This window comes from Oncorhynchus kisutch, linkage group LG17, assembly GCF_002021735.2.
Source record: "Oncorhynchus kisutch isolate 150728-3 linkage group LG17, Okis_V2, whole genome shotgun sequence".
In the NCBI taxonomy this organism is placed as follows: Eukaryota; Metazoa; Chordata; class Actinopteri; order Salmoniformes; family Salmonidae; genus Oncorhynchus; species Oncorhynchus kisutch.
The window spans coordinates 50,235,570-50,258,012 of NC_034190.2; the positions used below are offsets into that span (position 1 = coordinate 50,235,570).

General features: G+C 44.6%; 1 protein-coding gene across 2 annotated transcripts in view; it reads right to left on the bottom strand.

Annotated features, from left to right (window-relative positions):
- Positions 1-4,306: 4,306 nt before the first annotated feature.
- The window catches only part of LOC109907834 (cAMP-dependent protein kinase type II-alpha regulatory subunit-like), a 43,296-nt gene continuing 25,159 nt past the window's right edge, over positions 4,307-22,443 (bottom strand). Inside the window, exons 2-11 of one of the 2 annotated variants that reach the window (XM_020506070.2) lie at positions 15,714-15,749; positions 15,257-15,393; positions 10,474-10,580; positions 9,552-9,705; positions 7,591-7,692; positions 7,415-7,489; positions 7,237-7,302; positions 7,060-7,068; positions 5,930-6,068; positions 4,307-5,278 (exon numbers count right to left, since the gene is read on the bottom strand). In XM_020506070.2, the coding sequence (XP_020361659.1) occupies positions 5,154-5,278; positions 5,930-6,068; positions 7,060-7,068; positions 7,237-7,302; positions 7,415-7,489; positions 7,591-7,692; positions 9,552-9,705; positions 10,474-10,580; positions 15,257-15,393; positions 15,714-15,749 (950 nt within the window). In that variant the 3' untranslated portion in view covers positions 4,307-5,153. The remainder of the gene's footprint in view (positions 5,279-5,929; positions 6,069-7,059; positions 7,069-7,236; positions 7,303-7,414; positions 7,490-7,590; positions 7,693-9,551; positions 9,706-10,473; positions 10,581-15,256; positions 15,394-15,713; positions 15,750-22,443) is intronic. The other variant, XM_020506071.2, reaches the window with a different exon arrangement.

The window sequence follows — 22,443 nt, forward strand, 5'->3', positions numbered from 1 at the left end:
AAAGGGTGTTTAGCCCCCTCAAGCCAATGCCTCCACGCCTTCAGAGCCTTGACAACCGACAGCTACCCAATTACTGTGTTCCATCACATAATAGTTTTGCTCTGCCGGGCTGAGCTTCTTCGAAAAGAAAGCACAGGGGCGAAGCTTTGGTGGCGTGCCCGAACATGGAGAGAGCACTGCTCCTATCCCAGCCTCGGACTGCATCCACCTCCACTATGAATGCCAAAGAGGGATCCGGATAAGCCAGCACAGGAGACGAGGTAAACAGAGCCTTCAGCTTACCAAAATCCCTGTTCGCCTCCGCTGACCACTGCAGCCGCACCGGTCCCCCCTTCAGCAGTGAGGTAATGGGAGCTGCAACCTGACCAAAACCTTGGATAAACCTCAGGTAGTAGTTGGCAAACCCCAGACACCGCTGCACTTCCTTTACCGTGGTGGGAGTCGGCCAATTACGCATGGCTGAAATCCGGTCACTCTCCATCTCCGTGGAAATGCGTCACCCTAAGAAGGAGACGGACTGTTGGAAGAACAAATATTTCTCAGCCTTGATGTACAGGTCATGCTCCAACAGTCGACCAAGCACCCTGCGCACCAGGGACACATGCTCGGCGCGTGTAGCTGAGTATATCAGAATGTTGTCAATATACACTACTACACCCTGCCCGTGCAGGTCCCGGAAAATGTCGTAAAGAAAGGCCTGGAAGACTGATGGAGCATTCATCAACCCGTACGGCATGACGAGGTACTCATAGTGCCCTGAGGTGGTACTAAATGCCGTCTTCCACTCGTCCCTCTCCCGGATACGCACCCGGTTGTAAGCGCTCCTGAGATCCAATTTTGTGAAGAAGCACGTCCCGTGTATTGACTCGATCGCACTGGCGATGAGAGGCAGCGGGTAGCTGTACCTCACAGTGATCTGATTGATACCTCGATGGTTAATACACGGGCGCAGACCTCCATCCTTCTTCTTCACAAAAAATAAACTTGAGGACGCAGGTGAAGTGGAGGGCCGAATATAGCTCTGCCCCAGGGATTCGGAGACATATGTTTCCATAGCCACCGTCTCCTCTTGTGACAGAGGATACACGTGACTCCTGGGAAGTGCTGCGTCTACCAGGAGATTTATTGCACAATCCTCCCGTCGATGAGGTGGTAATTTAGTCGCCCTTACAGAAGGCAAGAGACAAATCTACATATTCTGAGGGGATGCGCACGGTGGAGACCTGGTCTGGACTTTCCACCGTAGTCGCACCGATGGAAACCCCCACACACCTCCCTGAGCACTCTCGTGACCAGTCCTTGAGCGCCCTCTGTTGCCACGAAATTGCCAACCAAGGTAAGCCAGGGAAGGGCATATCCACAGGAACTGACAGGTCCCGATCCGGACGTCCGCGGGCAATCAGCAGGTTGTCCAGCCGGATGGACAGGTCCACCAGCTGGTCCAATGTGAAGGTGGTGTCTCGGCAGGCCAACTCCCGACGGACGTCCTCGCGCAGACTGCACCTGTAGTGATTGATCAGGTCCCTGTCGTTCCATCCCGCGCTGGCGGCCAGGGTCTGGAAGTCCAGGGCAAAATCCTGCGCGCTCCTCGTCCCCTGCCTCGGATGGAATAGACGTTCCAACGCCGCGTCTCCCTCACTCCATACTGCGTTGGCCCACTCCAGGGCTTTGCCTGAGATGCAGGAGATGGGGGCAGACACGCTCTCACGCCCTGAAGGAGCCGGGTGGACAGCCGCCAGGTAGAGCTCCAGCTGGAGTAGGAACCCCTGGCATCCGGCAGCCGTCCCATCATATTCCCTCGGGAGCGCGAACCGAATCCCACTGGGACCAGGTGAAGGAGGGGTGAGTAGACGTGTCCTTGGTGGTACTGTTGGAGGCGCTGGAGGAACTCCCCTTCTCTCCCAACATCTCGGCATCTCTGCAGGACGATGCCGAGATGTTGTATCATATCCGCCTGCTGCTGGGCTCGCTCATCGACCCCAAATCCGGGGTTGTCTGCTCCTGCTGACTCCATGTCTGTGGTGCGAGATTCTGTCAGAAGGTGAGTGTAGCTGGTGCATGAAGTCAGGCGCAGGAGAGCAGAATGAGTGAGCAACGTACTTTACTCAACAAGGCACAAGGTAAACAATTACACTTGACCAAAACAAGACGGTAAAGATAACGCACGGGATAACGCACCCGTCAAAAAAACATCCATCAACATTAACCTGACTGATCATGTAATAATCCCGCACAACACCATGGGGAAAACAGAGGGTTTAAATACAGGAACAAAATATTTGTGAAATGGAAAACAGGTGTGTGAAAACAAAGACAAAACCAAAGGAAAAAGAAAAGTGGATCTGCGATGGCTAGTAGACCAGCGAGGCCGACCGCCGAGCGCCGCCCGAACATGGAGAGGCACCGACTTCGGTGGAAGTCTTGACAGTAATGTTATACATTACCTTGTTGAGTAAGTGGAGTGGGTGGCAGTGGGGTATTGGTTGACCAGGAGGGTGGCAGCTGATCACTAGCAATTAGCAATCTTAAAAGGTGACTCATAGAAAACATGTAACAAGACACTTAAATACACAGTTCTTTATTTCAACAGCAAAACGATTGAAACATGAGGCACACAAAATATAGCTGTGATAATTATTTAGTTAACCGTTAAGTTCATACATTTTCTCTTTCATGACAAGAAGAAAAACTACTTTGGAACTTGTATTATTTGGTCAAGTATTTTCTCAGTCTACAGCAGCAAGAATATCTCTGTTAGGTCTTAGGGACAACACAATTCACCAGAGAGCCAGCCAGACCCTTCCTTTTCAGTCTGTCAAACCCTTCAGGATGTGCTACTAAATAGGCTAGAGGGACTGACCTTTCCCCCATGAACTTTAACCTCTGTCCTGAGCATGTGTGTGTGAGGCTGAGTGACATGGGTGAAAGGCCTGTGGTCAGCCAGGCCCTCAAACTCAGATGTCCTTGAAGATAGGAACTCCTTTAGACTTCTCAAGGGTCCGAACCACCAGCTGGGCCGGATACTGAGAAGGAGGAGGAGGAATAGAGGGAGGAGGAGGTGGAGGAGATAGACAATAGGGAGGAGGTGGAGATAGAGCAGAGGGAGGAAGGAGAGGAGGTGGAGGAGGGGGTATAAAGGGAGGATGAGCTGAAGGAGTAGGAAGACTAGAAAGAGGAGGAAGACAGGAAACACTAGGTGGGGGAGGAGGCGGAGGCCCTAGAGGAAGGACCATGTTTCTCATTATTTCACCCAGTTGTATGTTTTATTTCCCAACACCCAATTTTAAAGACAAAAAATATCGTTATTGCATAATTATACCACGGCTGTCAGCCAATAAGCATTCTGGCTCAATCTACCCAGTTTATAATGAAAAATTACAGGAGGATAGGCGCTAAAATACACAGTAGGTACAAACTGCCACCCGTCACTCACACCACCAAATAAGGGCAGATAAAAAAATAAAAAATAGTGACAGCGCTTGACACAATGTAAACGTTTTTGTCCTAAATGCATTGCGTTTACAGTACAGAATGCAATAAATAATTTGGAGGCCATCTCTGTGAACTCCATCAAAGGCAACATAAATCGTGCTGGTTCGGTAGTCTGTTTCTTAAAGTGCACTGAAACAGACTGTTCTAAAGGATGCGTCGACCTCAAGCACTCATCCAGGAACCTTTCTTTCAACACATTTCCAAATATCTAAGACCTAACTGCCAACGTTTGTATTCGGTTAAAGTGCAAAGCAATTGTGAAAAAATGTATGCTCTTATAGCCTAATGCCACAACTAATACCTACATTTTCGGGGTTTCACGCTTCTCCCGCTGAAAGTGGGATGCACCGTTCTTGGATCGGTGATCAAACTAATCTGTCTATGGTTCAGTCACTTTCACTGGTCTGCGATCAGGATTTAACCACGTCATGCACTCTGTCGGGAAATACACTAGAAAATCTTTGGCTGTGAGCTCGTTTCCATGTGGGCTCCCGAGTGGTGCAGCGGTCTAAGGCATGTCCCTGGTACTGCAGTCCCTGGTTGGAATCTAGGCTGCGATTGGAAGTCCCATAGTGCGGCGCACAACTGGCTCAGCGTCGTCTGTAGGCCGTTATTGTACATAATAATTTGTTCTTAATTGATTTGCCTAGTTAAATAAAGGTATAAAACCATATCAACTCAGTTATTAGATTATTAAATAGGGGTGACCCCCCCCCCCCCCCATATCAAACAATGGCTCTTCTATTATCAGGAAACCATAACATGAAATAAATGTATATTTTCACCCAATACAACCAACACACTGACACAGCAATATAATAAAAATGTTTGCTTTATTCTTATCCAGGACAACTCATTCAGAATGATCAAGGAGAAATAAGCACTATATTTTTGTTTGACATTGTCGGAGATGGTGCTTTATATCTGAATTGGTCAAAGTAAAACAAAATAATGAATATATAATAATACATTAATCAATACAACATGTGTGGATTAATGATAATAACAATAGCCCTGAAACGTAGGGTCCTCTGTGGTAATCACCGGCACTAACTGAATCAATCAACAACAGCAGGAGAGCTTTCAGAAAGGACTCAACCCCAAATAAACACTTTTTTATTTAAATCATATTTTATCAAAGCTTCGGTTTATCTTCATAAAATGATTCTAAAACTTCTCTTTAAACCTTTGCATTTTTTACTTTTTTTTATTTGCTCTCTTTTTAAATGCATTTTCTTTTTCACCAGGTGTCTGTATTTGAAAGTGTGGGTGGTGCCTGTGTGTGCGCATGGGTCCTTGGCTGAGGTTTGGTGTGTGTGTGTGTGTGTGCGTGCATCTGTGAGAGAGAAAGGACAAGCCTTCATGTCTGAGTGCATGCGTGTAGTATGTCCTTGCTGTGCTGTGGCGGTGGCAGGGTTGTATCAGCAGGGACATTGCTTTTTCAATTCAAACAAAGAGGCTGAAGCAGGTTCAAGCAACTGTAAGAGGGCGTGTGATATTTCGGGGTGAGTAGAAAGTGTGTGTACACCTATTAGTGAGCTTATAAAGGAGGGTTGAGCTAGAAAATCTGTGTGTCAGGGTGTACTTAAGTGGTGCGTCTGAATGTGTAGGTATCTTTTCATTCATGTAAATTTGCTTGTGTAAGGCACGGAGAAGGGTGGTCAGTCTCTCAGGTCCATGCTGGAGCCAAACAGAGCTACCAGCTGCTCCTCGTAGTGGGTGATGTTCCTCTTCATGATCTCCTTACAGGAACCCAGCAGACGCTCAAACGCCTGAATGTCTATTACTGAAAAACACAGGAGACAGCATCACTCACACAGCTGCACAACAGATAGTGAATATGACCCAGGTGTCAATCTAACAACCAAACGGAAGCAAACAGGCCGAAACGGGGAGGGACTTCCTGAACTTGTTTTCATGTTCCGTTGCAAAACGCTTCACTACGGTGCGCACTAATGAATATCACCCTGTTGTAGCGTACCCTCCTGTATAGTTTATTTGTGAAGGTTCTTTGCCACGCTCAGCGTAAACACTCCAGACCTCCCAGTCAAAACATTGCAGTAAAACTATAGTGGAGCACGCTAAAGTGAGCAGATATTCTTATTTAATTCATATGACAATGTCGGTACCCTAACCATACGCCTGGAGAATTGTGAGATGTGCAAACACTTTTGAATTCATAAGAGCTGAACATTATCACGAGTACGTCTAAGGGAAACAGCTGTGTAGCTATGCTTTTAGGGGGGAAATATTCATCTACAACACTTACAAGCCAGTAATTTACCATTAAGAGATTCAGGGAGACACAACAAACAGAAAATCTCTCTCTCTGTCACGCAGATGGACACCCACTCATGTGTGTGTCTGTGTCAAAATAAACACAAACACACACGCATGCGTGCACACACATATCTGTAAACGTATGGCGGGGCCTTACCCAAGCACTTGACCTCTCCCACAGCATACACTGATGCAGCGCGGGGCTTGTTGGTGACCAGGGCCAGCTCCCCAAAGTACTGACCCCTGCTACAGCGGGTGATCTCAACCTCCACATTATCCTCCTGGTTCGCCTTTGTCTGGGGGAGAGAGGAGGGTCACAGAAATTATAATTTGATTACTCTCATTTGAATAATATGTAGCGGATTCAAAATCATTGGTTGCCGATTCAAATATTCCCTAAATGATGTTTGTTTTAGCATGGAGCACGAGCACCAAGGAAGCCCAAACGTGTTGTGTATAGGCTGTGTCTGCTGCAGAGGGACAGAGTCAGATCTGGGTTCAAATATATGGGTATTTTTTATTAAAATTAAAATGTTCAAATAATGTGGCCAAATCAGAGACAAATAACTTCCTATAGATAGCTTAACAGTTTAAATGCATGGTTTATTTAATATATTTGTATTTTCAAATACACGCCAATATTTTCCAAGTGTACTTTGAAATACATTCCAATATTCAGCTACTTGTAGAAAATCAAAAGACTTCCCTTCTAAGACATTTTGAAAGTAATTGAAATACCCTAAATAATATTTGAACCCAAGTCTGGACAGAGCCATGAGAAAACTCACTATTGAGAAAAATTACATTACTGATCACGAAAGGGGAAATTTGACTGCAGCAGCTAATACATACAACACCAATTAATACACAATAATGGACACACAAACAATGTGTTATGAAAACTAAAATGTTCATATATATATATATATATATATATAAAAACTCATAGCAGAAGGTTGACAGGATCTGGAAATGTGCTGTCTTGCACCGTTCTGTCTTATATAAAAGTGCTGGAAACAAAATGGTTGGCTCACCATTTACTAAAAAGGTATCAGATGGAGAAGTTATTTGGATGAGAAGGAATTTTGGCGCTGGTACAGCCAACTAGCGCTAGTTAACGTTAGGAACCATAGCTACGTAGCTAGCTAAAATATAATTTTAAAAACATTTTGTTGATTATGAATGACAAATATTCAGATTCGAATCACAATTGTTAGATTTTTTTCAAAAGGATCACTGTGCTCAACTTATTATTCTTCATATTAATATTACAATGATCAGTCATACCATCTTTGTCTTTGGGCGCAGGTGTGTTATGTAGTACATATGAGAAAAAAGGAGAGAGAGAAAAGAAAAAAACAGGGTGACTTGAACATAAAACAAAGCCATTTTTTTTTTTTACATTATCTGGTGATGAGGCACAGACAGAAACGAGGGGATGAGAAAAGGAGGAAGTAGACCTACTTTGCTCTTCATCATAATCTTCACTTCTCCGGTCTCCACAATGTAGAAACAATCTGCCCTGTCCCCCTACACCGCAACACAAACCAACAGGGACTGTCACATTTACAACTCTTCCCGGTCGTCATTACAGTAATGCCAAGACAACCTCCGGTACGTTAACAACGGAGAACTGTCCTACCTGCATGATGATGCGTTCTCCATCGGAAAACGTCTTCATTCCTAATACATCCACAATTTTCATCCTCTCGGATAACTAAGAGAGGTAAAAGAGCGGGAGAGAGGTTTGATAAGGAAAAGCAAAGGCAAGTTGGCCATTTCAGTGCTACAATGTATCACTGTCCATCTTCCCCTCACCTCCAGAGACTTCAGTAGAGGCACAGACTCCACAAATTGCTCGTACAGCCTTCTCTTCTTGGCATTGTTCTTCACAATGAGCCTACGGAACGTGGCCCGGTCCTGGTAGTGTCACAGACAGCATCGGTCACGGTCACAGACAGGCAGGATAACACTCAATCACACCAACATAGGCTAAACACAGACCGGCTATTTCCTTCTTATGTTATACATTTCTAGTGGGGGAAAGTTATGGATAGATCTGCCATCATTTCCTATAATATCCATCTACTAATCTTCTATAACATTTACAATCATCTAATAATATAAACAATAAATCATTCATTCAACTGTTATGGCGCTATTCATTTACACAAAAGAGTCTTAAAGCTCAAAGAATCTCAAAAGCACAATATCTAAGACGTATCGACGACACATTAAAGACCCACTCCAGCCTCCCTAGCACCTAATGTTTCACTTTTCAAAGACCTGAAATCATTGGCCACTTTAATAAAATGGAACACTAGTCACTTTAATAATGCCACTTTAAAAATGTTTACATTTCTCGCATATGTATATACTGTATTCTATACTATGTATTGCATGTTAGCCTATGCCGTTCTGACATTGCTCATCCATATATTTATAGAATCTTATTCCATTCCTTTACTTAGGGTTGTGTGGAAAAGGTATTTGTTGTGGAATTGTTAGACATTGCTGCACTGTCGGAACTAGAAGCACAAGCATTTCGCTACACTCGCATTAACATCTGCTAACCATGTGTATGTGACCAATAACATCTGCTAACCATGTGTATGTGACCAATAACATCTGCTAACCATGTGTATGTGACCAATAACATCTGCTAACCATGTGTATGTGACCAATGACATCTGCTAACCATGTGTATGTGACCAATGACATCTGCTAACCATGTGTATGTGACCAATGACATCTGCTAACCATGTGTATGTGACCAATGACATCTGCTAACCATGTGTATGTGACCAATGACATCTGCTAACCATGTGTATGTGACCAATGACATCTGCTAACCATGTGTATGTGACCAATAACATCTGCTAACCATGTGTATGTGACCAATAACATCTGCTAACCATGTGTATGTGACCAATAACATCTGCTAACCATGTGTATGTGACCAATGACATCTGCTAACCATGTGTATGTGACCAATGACATCTGCTAACCATGTATGTGACCAATGACATCTGCTAACCATGTATGTGACCAATGACATCTGCTAACATTGTATGTGACCAATAACATCTGCTAACCATGTGTATGTGACCAATGACATCTGCTAACCATGTATGTGACCAATGACATCTGCTAACCATGTATGTGACCAATAACATCTGCTAACCATGTGTATGTGACCAATGACATCTGCTAACCATGTATGTGACCAATGACATCTGCTAACCATGTATGTGACCAATGACATCTGCTAACCATGTATGTGACCAATGACATCTGCTAACCATGTATGTGACCAATGACATCTGCTAACCATGTATGTGACCAATGACATCTGCTAACCATGTGTATGTGACCAATAACATTTGATTTGACCTGATTCACTTCAAAGTTCAATGTTCCTTTAAAAAAGGATCATTCTTTTTTTTTCAATAGCAAATCATTTCTGGGTAACAATTAAGTACCTTACTGTGATTGCTTTCAATTAAAATAGTCAAAAATAAACAAATGGCTTCTTAGCAAAGGGCAATTTTAGAAGAATTTTAGAAGCAAGAATGTTGCTAGGACTGTTTGGGAAGTGGTCTGGGAGTGGTCTGCAATGGTGTCTAAAAAAACAACAACTATTTTGCTCAAAACATAATGTATCTCTAATATATGGCCACTGTGTTATTCTCCCTGGTGTCCACAGGGAGGTGCTGTGGTAGAGCACAGCAGTGTGAACTTGAGGTCAAGGGTCAGGGCAGTGTGGGTGTATCTCTCACCAGGCCCCAGAGCGCCCCCTCCTGGGTGGCAATAATAGTGGCAGCGCGGGGGGTGTTGTACATCAGTGCCAACTCCCCGAAGCTGCCTTTGTTGTCATACTGCCCCACACACGTCCCTACGCCATCAATCAGTACCACTATGTCATAGATTCCTCTGAAAGGAAAGAGAGAGGAAGAGAGAAAGAAACAGGGGCGAGAGAGTAGAGAGAGAGACAAAAGAGAAATTAAGAATGGTCTAATAATATTAGAAAACTCAAACATGAGATATTTGGAAACCATGCAGACTACTCTTCATCTACAATGAAGTTGATCACTGATCTAAATCTCTCATCTGTAGCTTGGAGCTACAGATGAGTACTACGAGTACTCATCTGTAGCTTGGACCAAGAGTACTACCAGTTCAGTTCTGGGAATTTACTTTGTGGTTGCCGGTGGAGCATTAACTTTGTTTGGGGGGGGATTAGTATGATGGTCACCTGGCCATGTAGGTGACCAAAGGGTTTCCCATGATGCTTTGCAAGGCAGAGCGTAGGGGGGGAATTGGTTTAACATGCTTATGACGTGCATCTAGACCTAAGCCTCCCAGGCTGTGGTACTAGCATGACTGAGGAGGGAGCTTAAGGTGCGGCGAGAATAAGCCCACTCACAGGGTGCCATTTGGGACACACCCTATTACCGATGTAGCCCACTTCTATTGACCAAGGCCATATGGGCTCTGGTCAAAAGAAAGTGCACCATATAAAAGGAAAAAAGCTGCCATTTGGGACAAAGACATAGAGGCCCAGGACGCACGGCAGACAAAACAACTAGAGGATCATGCCCAAGGGGGGCTTGTTGGAGGATGAGTGGAGGTGTGTTTGTTATGAATGCTGCTTTCTAGTGAATGCCTTGATTGTTAAGATTCCTAAGTAACTACACACACCTCTCGATAACGTAGAAGTTGTCTCCGTCGTCTCCCTGGTCGATGACATGCTCCTGGGGCTGTACGCGCAGTTCAAACATGGCGTCCAGGACTTCCGAGAACTGCTCCTGTGAGGGAGAGGACGGGGAGGCAGGAGAGGAGGGGGTGATTAACACCCGCCACCTGCCAAATCCAGATAGACATCTACCCGCCAATGCCAAAATCTATTTCACTAGCCACGTTGGCAGGAGGTCAGGGTTCCACAGTGCATTTCACTCGCATTTGTGAGTTCTACTAAGCATATGGAATTGTTTTAAGATTGTCATACCAAGGATCATTTAGCTATTTGATTTGGAGTTGTAGGCCCCTTAAGGTACCAAACAAATATATATTTAAAAAAAAAAGATTAGATTTGATGTAACATAATTTGGTCTTACTCAGTGCCAATTTGAGCATGAAAATCTTGGTGGGACAAACTCGACCAATTTAAAAAACAAAAAAAGGCATGCCAGCAATGCCACTAGACAACCCAACACATGAATTGCACTGTAAATGGTGACAAACGGTGCCCAAATACTATTAGGGCCTAGATAAAAGCTGTTGCGACAGCAGAGCTTTCCTTTCAGCACTGTGGAGTGAATCCTTACCACCGCTACACCTTATCAGCTGGGCTTCGTCTGGCAGCGAAACAGCTCATTCAGCCTCATTTACTGCCTTTCTAAAAACCATAGCTGATACGGCTGACATGCTTAAATAAAAATGGTTTCTACTGACTCCTTGTGGATTCGTGCAACTTGATAAGAACCGCGTTCTCCTTCAATAATAACGAATGCCGACACGCCTTTTGAACCGAACCATACACAACCATTACATTTATGTTCAGTAAATTCACAATCTTTGTTTTTATATCATTAACACTTAGAGCTAAGTATAAGCAAGTGCAAGCAAATGAGCTATGACAAGGTAGGCCTGTTCGTTCAGCACTTTTCAAAATGGACACCGACAGAAATTCAGGTAGATGTCGCAAGACGTTGAGGCCTTAACTTGACTCTTCTTTTAGTCACCACACATAAAGAGAGAAAACACTCAGAAAATGTCCCAACCAAATCATCACAAAGCAAAAATAAAGATATCACCTATTAGAAAGTCAACAAAAAAATCTAACTTCAATGCTAATCGTCTCTAAACAGACAGTACATGGTGTCAGACTGTCTGACCACTGTGACAGACAGAACACTGAGGAAAACACTGACTAGGTACAGACTCAGTGAGCAATCTGGCCATAGGGACTGGTCATCACAGGCAAACCTGGCTGCCCAGAGAGGACAGGCTGTGCTCATTCTGCTCCAGGGGAGCAGTAGAGATCTTTGTGGGCTATACTCGGCCTTGTCTCAGGATGGTAAGTTGGTGGTTGAAGATATACCTCTAGTGGTGTGGGGGCTGTGCTTTGGCAAAGTGGGTGGGGTTAGATCCTTCCTGTTTTGCCCTGTCTGGGGGTGTCCTCGGATGGGGCCACAGTGTCTCCTGACCCTTCCTGTCTCAGCCTCCAGTATTTATGCTGCAGTAGTTTATGTGTCGGGGGGCTAGGGTCAGTTAAATCTGGAGTACTTCTCCTGTCCTATTCGGTGTCCTGTGTGAATTTAAGTGTGCTCTCTCAAATTCTCTCTCTCTCTTTTTTTCTCTCTCTCAGAGGATCTGAGCCCTTGGACCATGCCTCAGGACTACCTGACATGATGACTCCTTGCTGTCCCCAGTCCACCTGGCCGTGCTGCTGCTCCAGTTTCAACTGTTCTGCCTTATTATTATTGGACCATGCTGGTCATTTATGAACATTTGAACATCTTGGCCATGTTCTGTTATAATCTCTACCCGGCACAGCCAGAAGAGGACTGGCCACCCCACATAGCCTGGTTCCTCTCTAGGTTTCTTCCTAGGTTTTGGCCTATCTAGGGAGTTTTTCCTAGCCACCGTGCTTCTACACCTGCATTGCTTGCTGTTTGGGGTTTTAGGCTGGGTTTCTGTACAGCACTTTGAGATATCAGCTGATGTACGAAGGGCTATATAAATAAATTTGATTAGATTTAGAGACAGAGTTGCATTTTCTATGACACTGTGATAAATACTCAGACCTAAGAGAATATTTATTTCCCAAAACTATCAATCAGTACAAAGAATGTTAAAGTATAAAAATGTGAAGACATTTTAATTAAATATATTTATTGGGTGAAAAGCCTAAAATGTGCAGTTTTGGCAGCCAAAATGTGTGTCCTCCTGCCACAACCTGAGGGACAGCCAGTGAAAAGTGCAATGTAACATTTCTCATTTTGGTTTTGTTTCTCATATCCTGTCATGTGGCTTCTCAGTCATGTTGAGACGGGTCTACTACTATTGCTTTAATATATTGTTATTCTCATTAATATTGTTGTTGTAGTTGCTGTTAATGCTAATCACATTTCCACTACTATTACTGATGCCTTATTGCTGTTGGTCTCACAATTGTCTGTTATATGTATACTTTGACAATTTAAGTCATTTAACTTGCCATGTCAATAAAGTCTACTGAATTGATTTGAAAATTGAGAGCGAGAAATACAGCCTAACATTTGAAGTATTTTAATAGGCCTATGTGTTCTAAAAAGTAAGGAAAATACAATCACGAGGATCCACTTATAGACAATATACAGACGCACAGACAGCGCATTGCGCAAACAAAAGAACCCTCGCAATATCAACTGGAATTACATGGGTCCATTACTGAACTTTTTGTTGAAAAATAAATAATTTGGGCTTCTGCATTGCACGGCAAGTGGTACCGGAGCGCCAAGTCCAAGATAGGTCCAAGATGCTTCTAAACAGCTTCTACCCCCAAGCCATAATACTCCTGAACAGCTAATTAAATGGCAACCTGGACCATTTGCATTGCCCCCCAATCCCTTCTAAACTGCTGCAACTCTCTGTTATTATTTATGCAGTCACTTTAATAACTCTACCTACATGTACAAATTACCTCAATTACGTGGACGCCGATGCCCCCGCACGTTGACTCTGTACCGGTACCCCCTGAATATATCCCCGCTATTGTTATGTACTGCTGCTCTATAATTATTTGTTATTCTTATCTCTTACTTTTTTTGTGGTATTTTCTTAAAACTGTATTGAAGGTTAAGGGCTTGTAAGTAAGCATGTCACTGTTGTATTATGGTGCACGTGACAAATCATATTTGATTTGAAATAATGAGGGCATATAAGCAGACAACGAAAAACTCTTACAATATTCAATGACATTTCTCTAAAATCAGGCAGTAGGCTACATGTGCACCACCAGGTCAGAACAGTGTATTCTAAGGGTGAGACACGTGGGCTACTGACAGCTTACAACACAACATACACTAAAGTATTACTTTCTTAGCTACAGTATTCATATATCCCTGGAATATTACATCATTTACTGTATGTAGTAGCATACCAGACATATTTTTTGGACTTTGTTGTGCTCACTTGAACAGGAAGGTGGCGCGGCGGTCCGCCTTGTGGGCAAACTGTCATCAAACGTAGTCAAAGTCTGGCATTCTCTGGATGAAGTCATGCTGGATTGACAGCGTGGCCAATGTGTTCCAGCCCATGGTGTCACGTGTGAATGTTTACCATTTTAAAGTTTTGGAGAAAAAAAAGAGGCCCTTTCAGACAGAGGTTTTAAATCCTTAAACCCAGACTTGGACCACACTCCCTCTCCACTGAATAGCAAGCAGGGAAAGCAAAGTAGTGATTGCTTTGCGACACTTGCATTTTCCCACTGATTCCTTCCAAACCACTCATTGTTGAATTTGCGATTTCTGACTTGTTGTGTAACGCTTATGACCAATGGCCGATGAGCACCGATACGTTTTATCTAGATTTTCTCTTCATACGAGAAGGATTGGAAAGGGTTTGCCAGTAGATTGTCGACGTGATTCACGATGACTGCTTGTCTAGCTAGCTAAGACTTTGAAAGTATGATGTTGACATGATCAGTCCAATCAAAGCTACGGTAGATATGTGATTTGACGTAATATTCTCTGAAATGTCTGTCCTATAACTTTTTTTGTTTTTGATGTATTTAACCACTTTAGGCACCAAACTATCTATACATCCATACATAAAAATAAAAAAACGAGTACCTAGCTACCTTCTGAATAGTCTTGTGAGGGGTCCTAGAGCAAAACAACCGACATGTATGCGTTTGTGAGAGACTCGCCTTTCCGTAGAGTGATGCTTCTGGGGTGGGGGGGGGGGCGTAGTGCAAAACGGAGAACACCATCGTGTTCATGAGAGTCTCATCTTTCCACAGAGGGGTTTGTAGGCCAAACCGTTTGGACTCTACGTGAGAAGATCGATTTTCGGGATGTCTCATGGTCTGACAAACACCGCTCTAGCTCTGCCACCTTTCACCGCAGGTGCGACATCATGCAACAACAAAACAATTTTTTTATTAAAAATGATTTATTATGCTAATTGATTCCACTTCTCGGGGGTTATTGACAGAAGGTGTGAGTTGTGCCCGTCTGGCAGCTTCTGTATTACTGTGCGTTACCGAGTGTACCAGGAAATAAACAAAGAGCAGTAACCCTTTATCCCAAAAGACTGAACGATTCATTTCAATGCTTTAGAATTGAATGAGTGTTCTATTAGGTTGTGAATGTGCCGATGTGAAACTACAACCTATTAGAACAGAAGCGCATGAGACTGTGTAGCTCATCGTAGACTGGAATAAAGTGAAGGGGTTTCCTGTCACTGTGGTTACGGCGCGTCTGCCTCGTCTTCATACCTGTTCCAGGGTCTTGAACAGTAGAATATCTTTGCAGGCGTCCTGCAGCCGGCAGCGCTGCTCGTCTGTTTTGGGATGCACCACCCTCGGCTCCTCCACCTCGTCATCGTCATCTGGGTTGAAGGCCTCCGCGCACACTAGTGGGAGAACACTTAGAGTGTAACACAACACCTAAAGTCATAGTAAGGCATTCCTCACTGTGCTAGTCACAACGAGGGAACACATTGAAAAGCACACTTCAGGGGACTAATACCAGTGTGACACACCCTGAGAAGTTATCAGCATATAGTGTGATACACCAAGACAACCAGTAGTAACTTAGTGTCAACACCAAGGAGGCATTCAGAGGGCCGGTAAGATTACACCAGAGCAAAGATCTCCAGCTACACCTACTTAACATGCAAAACGTCGCCGCTGAAGATTACATTAGGGAGTAGTGACGTCAAACAGAACTCACCTGACACTCTGCGGTTGTATCTGCTGGGGGGAGGGGCTGGAGGGAAAGAGAGAGGGAGAGTTAGCAGTGAACACTCTCTCCTGTTCACAGTTCACACGTCGCTGCAACTGTAGAGCCTGTGGTTCCGACCTCTGACATAAGTGCTAGCAGAGCGCTCTCGGACCCGGCAGAGAGAAACAACTCAAACACATGAAAGGAGACCCGACACGCATACATTTATGTATTCACACTCTACACTGCTATAAAGCCAGACAAAATATAAAAATCACACAAAAGAAGAAAGCACACCACCAAACCCACACATTTCCCAAATTCCCAACGCACAGCCTGTTGCGTGGGTGTCTTAGACGCAGACTCTTCGGGCTGTGACAGTAGGGTCGGACAGACAGAGGAACATGGATTGCCTGGAAGGCCCGAGTTGATCATGAATATGTATCCAGTGTACTCCGGTTGTGAATATGAATGTTTAATGAGTGAATGGAGGAACACTCCTATAGAGAGAGATAGATAGAGGCCTGTGATGCGAGTGTGTGTACTGTGGGGTCCGTTGGGGGGGGGTGGGGGGGGGCGGGGTTAAATGACAGGACAGTGTCAATACCACAGCCCAGGGTTCCCATCCTCTGTCTCCCTTCACACTCTATTACCAAGCTGTCAGCAACCATTAACTGGGCCATGTGAACGCAGGCCCGACGTAGAGGCACACATTTCAACCCCCTCACCTTCCCCTTCCTCATTGGGACACACTTCAGAGTTTATCCCCTAGGGCCCACGGTCTACAGCTTAAAGATGTCCTCCAGCTCTTTTGTGAAAAGCAATGTCCCAAGTATAAATACAGTAAAGTACACACACTTAAAGTTGCACTCTTAAACTCCTGGATCATTTCCGCCTGTAGTTTTGAAAGTGGTGCTCCCGAGCCAAAAGTGGCCCTGTCACCCACTTCGTACGACGTTACGTCCTACAATTTCATTATCTGCAAATTGGTACTATACATTTGTACAGCTTGTGGGAACAATAGAGGAGCAAGAGAGAACAAAAGAGGGAAAAGGTCCAACCCCCAGGGTTAACACCTCCACCCAAATGTGGGTGGAGACATTGTTGGGTAAGACGTCAGCGAGTGGTCACAGAGCATTTGGGAACATTTCAAATGTATTTTTATCCAAAGCCCACATTGGTTGAATTGACCCAAAAATACTATGTCCTCGTGTTTCTTGGCTAGTTACATAGTTTTATTCACACGCTAGGTTGTATTTCCAATATTAGTTTGAGTTTTCTGCAACTGCCTGCTTTGATGATCCTCTGACAGACACAGAATGCCCTGTTACCATGGCAAATGCCCACCCCTTAAAATGGGCATCGAAACATTGTCCTCTCACCTAATGACTCAAATATTTGAGGGTACATTGAGACTGATTGAGCATGGACCACGCCATAAAAAACATTTCATTCCTCATAAAAAAAAACTCCAATACTTCCATTGTGCTCATAAAAGGGTCGGTACTTTATCGTTTCTTGATGTTAATTTGTTTCTGTTTTTACTATTGTACCTAAATTATTTTGTTTGACATATTCAGGTCACAAAAATGAAATTGAGCAAGAAACCACATTACTACTTCTTACTAGCAATATTACAAAGCATTCTCATCCTTTAGTGATTTTTATGTGCATTTTTTTCTTTCCTTCTACCTGCCACGGTGCCTAGTTCATTTCCTACCCTGCCCATGAGGATACCTGGAACACCTACTGAGACGATGCCTGGAACACCTACTGAGACGCTACCTGGAACACCTACTGAGACGCTACCTGGAACACCTACTGAGACGCTACCTGGAACACCTACTGAGACGCTACCTGTAACACCTACTGAGACGCTACCTGGAACACCTACTGAGACGATACCTGTAACACCTACTGAGACGCTACCTGGAACACCTACTGAGACGCTACCTGGAACACCTACTGAGACGATACCTGTAACACCTACTGAGACGCTACCTGGAACACCTACTGAGACGATACCTGTAACACCTACTGAGACGCTACCTGGAACACCTACTGAGACGCTACCTGGAACACCTACTGAGACGATGCCTGTAACACCTACTGAGACGCTACCTGGAACACCTACTGAGACGCTACCTGGAACACCTACTGAGACGATGCCTGGAACACCTACTGAGACGCTACCTGGAACACCTACTGAGACGCTACCTGGAACACCTACTGAGACGATGCCTGGAACACCTACTGAGACGATACCTGGAACACCTACTGAGACGATACCTGGAACACCTACTGAGACGATACCTGGAACACCTACTGAGACGATACCTGGAACACCTACTGAGACGATACCTGGAACACCTACTGAGACGATACCTGGAACACCTACTGAGACGATACCTGGAACACCTACTGAGACGATACCTGGAACACCTACTGAGACGATGCCTGGAACACCTACTGAGACGATGCCTGGAACACCTACTGAGATGATACCTGGAACACCTACTGAGACGATGCCTGGAACACCAACTGAGACGCTACCTGGAACACCTACTGAGACGATGCCTGGAACACCTACTGAGACGATACCTGTAACACCTACTGAGACGATGCCTGTAACACCTACTGAGACAATGCCTGTAACACCTAGTGAGACGATGCCTGGAACACCTACTGAGATGATGCCTGTAACACCTGAGACGATACCTGGAACACCTACTGCGACGATGCCTGGAACACCTACTGAGATGATGCCTGGAACACCTACTGAGATGATGCCTTAAGGGCAATTCCACGGTAACAGAGCGATGCTGAGACTTTAAAATGCATGTCAAACAAAAAAACAATGATTGTAATTGCATGGTTTGCAAAGTTAAACAATTTCCACTGAAAAGTTAACAAAAACACACATTTGCTTGAAGAACAGTGCAGATGCAAAGTTGGGTAACAGAACTACGGTTTGTGCGGTCATTCTGTTACCAAACCTTGCATCTGCACTGTTCTTCAAGTAAATTTGTTTTTATAACATTTTCAGTGAACATTTTTTAAGTCGTCCTTGTGCATAGAGTTGTATGGTTTGTTTAACTATACAATCATTGGTTGTAAAGTATAGACTTTTGGGTTGAAAAATCAGAGTCAGCGTCACTCTGCTACCATGGAATTGCCAATAAGTAAATCAGTTGATAAATAAGGTGAAAAGGAGACTGGAGTAGGACCTTAATTCTTGCCGTTGCCCTAGATCTGTCCGTCTTCAGGACAGTCAGTGACACATCTGGGCCCGTACATTTCAAGTGTCTCAGAGTAGGAGTGCTGATCTAGGATCAGGTCCCCTCGTCCATGTAGATTAGATTAGTTTATTAGTCACATGCAGGGTACAGTGAAATTGTTATGCTACGAGTGCCAACAGTGCAGGCCCATATATTTTTTATATTCACATACATTTTTTTATTTCTATAGCCCTTCGTACATCAGCTGATATCTCAAAGTGCTGTACAGAAACCCAGCCTAAAACCCCAAACAGCAAGCAATGCAGGTGTAGAAGCACGGTGGCTAGGAAAAACTCCCTAGAAAGGCCAACATTGTGATCCGAAAGGCAAAACCGATCAGCGATCAGCTCATCTTACCAAACCGTGAGCACTGACTGAGTAGAATTGGATTTGAGGAAATATAGGCATGACTAAGTTACTTAAAATAAAAAAAAATAAAAATGTATTTCACATCAGTTAAATAAATTCACGGCCGGAGTGGCCTTTGCCTGAATCTGGCACAAAGGGCATCGGCTCACCAGGCATAAAGTTAAATAAGTGATTCATCATGTGAAAGCTGAAACAGCAGGCTAGTTCTAGGCTACTTTATGTGTTTTCAATCTGTATCGTTTGATTATGTGTATTGATTTATATTAACATAATGGTCGTTTCAGGGTGTCATAATCATTATACTAAAGTGCATTTCTGGGAACGAGTGTAGACTAAGTGTGCCATTGTGCAAGGACATGTGTATTTGCGTGTGCTGCGGGGTTTGTAAGGAGAGTGTGTGAAGTGCTCTCGCCTGTCGTCACGTATGGGGGATATCAAGTGCCTGAAGTTGCCTTGACAACAAAACACAAGGAAGACCTCATTGCCATAACAACCCCCCCCCCGCCTTTCCCTCCTGAAACTACCTCTTCCTAAATGCCAGATTAACCCTCTATCTAACCCGGTATTTTCCCCCTCTATCACGATAGCAATTCATATGCTGCGCTGGCTGACGTCTAAATTGATTTCTATTACACGTTATCACTGTCTGCTGGCCCTGCTAATTGCAGCTAGAGCTGAAGATGATCAACGTGTCACTGCTCTACTCAGCCTGCCCATGTGAGAGAGCAGAGGAGAAGGGGAGCAGTCAGACAGCACTCCCAAACAAAGAAACGTCGGTGTGAGTGGTTTGTTGCATCCCACTCTTGTGTACAGAGCATAAACAAAATGGTGATAACAGATAGTGTGAATATTGACCAGACTGGCTGTGTACGGACTGTCCTGCTGTTAGTTGAGTAGGCTTCCCTCACCCTCCCTCAGTGTTGCTTTCTCACCTCTCAATCCCCACTCCCACTCATTATTTGTCAGTCTCTCGCTCTCCCTCTTTGTCCATTTCTTCCTCCCCCCCCCCCCCCCCTGTTTATCTTTCACGTACTCTTCCCTCACCCCCCTCCCCGGTGTTATAGTCAAGGCCTGTCTGATAAGCACGGGGTCATATGAAGAGTTGCCCGGGGAGGGAGCGGTGCGTCTCACGTGTCTCCTCGGCAACCACAAGCTCAGAGGGTGTGGCTTCGTTGATGGAGAGGAACATTGCAAACGGGGGGGGGGGGGGGGGGGTCATCAAACATGGGTACAGTTAGTGGTTGGTTGTTGTCGCTGGCTGCGTTCTTACCAGATTCTAAGATCTCACAACGCCTGGACGAGTGTTTATCTCTTGGCACCACATGAACACGACAGAGCATTATCTTATATGCGCAGACATAGCGACTGTTAATAAAGACAGGACTGTGAAGTAGCAACCAGTGTCAATGGGTTGATCAGGAACACACAAGGACATTAAGAAGGGAAATGTTCTTGTGAGGCTGTAGGGAAAGAGACTAGGAGGGGATGGGGGTTTAAGTCAGAACACGCTCTGTTGGCATACTGTTGTGGTTAGAGCACCGCGGGGACAGGGCAGGATAGGGGCATCCGTGTCTCCAAACCAACATGGCCAACCTTGCCAATGGGGCGAAGCCAGCCATGAGAGCAGTAGGGAGAACAGAGGCGGCTAGACTGGCTGGGAGCTCTCTCGCGCTCTCAGATACTGCCACAGCTGTATACGACTGTAAAAGAGTCTATTGTAGTCAAGGCTGTCACACTGCTCAGATGATCAGATCTCACAATGCCTGGAGAAGTGTATAATGACTACAGGAACCACTACATTAACAAGATTTATACCATGGCACTGTTAAACTCTTCATTCTAAAGTGTGCATTAATACCTTATAACGCACGGTATAATTAAATGTTCCATTTTTGAGCTGCTTTTGAAAGCAAAAGTCGAATTGAAAACATTATTGGTGAATTCGATTTTCATAATAGCAAGCTAGGATGACGGTTTGGTTAGCGACGCTAGCAAGTCTTTTTGGTTACCAAGGCAGCTATTGTAAGTAAACTTGATAGCTACTTCGGTGGATGCTGTCACATTTCTATTGGCAAATCAATACATTTCTAGCAGAAAAGTTTGCCGACGACACACCAACAACGATGAGACAGCCTAAGGTCAGAGACCTGGCAATGTGGTGCCAGGATAACAACCTCTCCCTCAACATGATCAAGACAAAGGAGATGATCGTGGACTACAGGAAAAGGAGGACCGAGCACACCCCCATTCTCATTTACAGGGCTGTAGTGGAGCAGGTTGAGAGCTTCAAGTTTCTTGGAGTCCACATCACCAACGAACTGTCATGGTCCAAAAACACCAAGACAGTCGTGAAGAGGGTACGACAACACCTATTCCCCCTCAGGAGACTGAAAAGATTTGGCATGGGTCCTCAGATCCTCAAAAGGTTTTACAGCTGCACCATTGAGAGCATCCTGACTGATTGCATCACTGCCTGGTATGGCAACTGCTCGGCCTCCGACCGCAAGGCACTATAGAGGGTTGTGCGTACGGCCCAGTATATCACTGGGGCCAAGCCTCCTGCCATCCAGGACCTCTATGCCAGGCAGTGTCAGAGGAAGGTCCTAAAAATGGCCAAAGACTCCAGCCATCCTAGTCATAGACCTCTCTGCTACCACACGGCAAGCAATACCGGAGCACCAAGTCTAGGTCCAAAAGGCTTCTTCCCCCCAAGCATTAAGACTCCTGAACAGCTAACCAAATGGCTACCCGGACTATTTGCATTGACCCCACCCATTTTTACACTGCTGCAACATTTATTATCCATGCAGTCACTTTACCTCTACCTACATATTACCTCAAATACCTCGACTAACCAGTGCCCCCGCAAATCGACTCTGTACCTGTACCCCCTGTATATAGCCTCGTTACTGTTATTTTATTGTTGCTCTTTAATTATTAGTACTTTTTTAAAATTACATTTTCTTCATTTATTGTTTATTTAGTAAATACGTTAACACTAAGGGATAGTAAAGTAAGCGTAGTAAAGTAAGCGTTTCACTGTAAGGTCTACACCGGTTGTATTCGGCGCATGTGACAAATAAAATTGTATT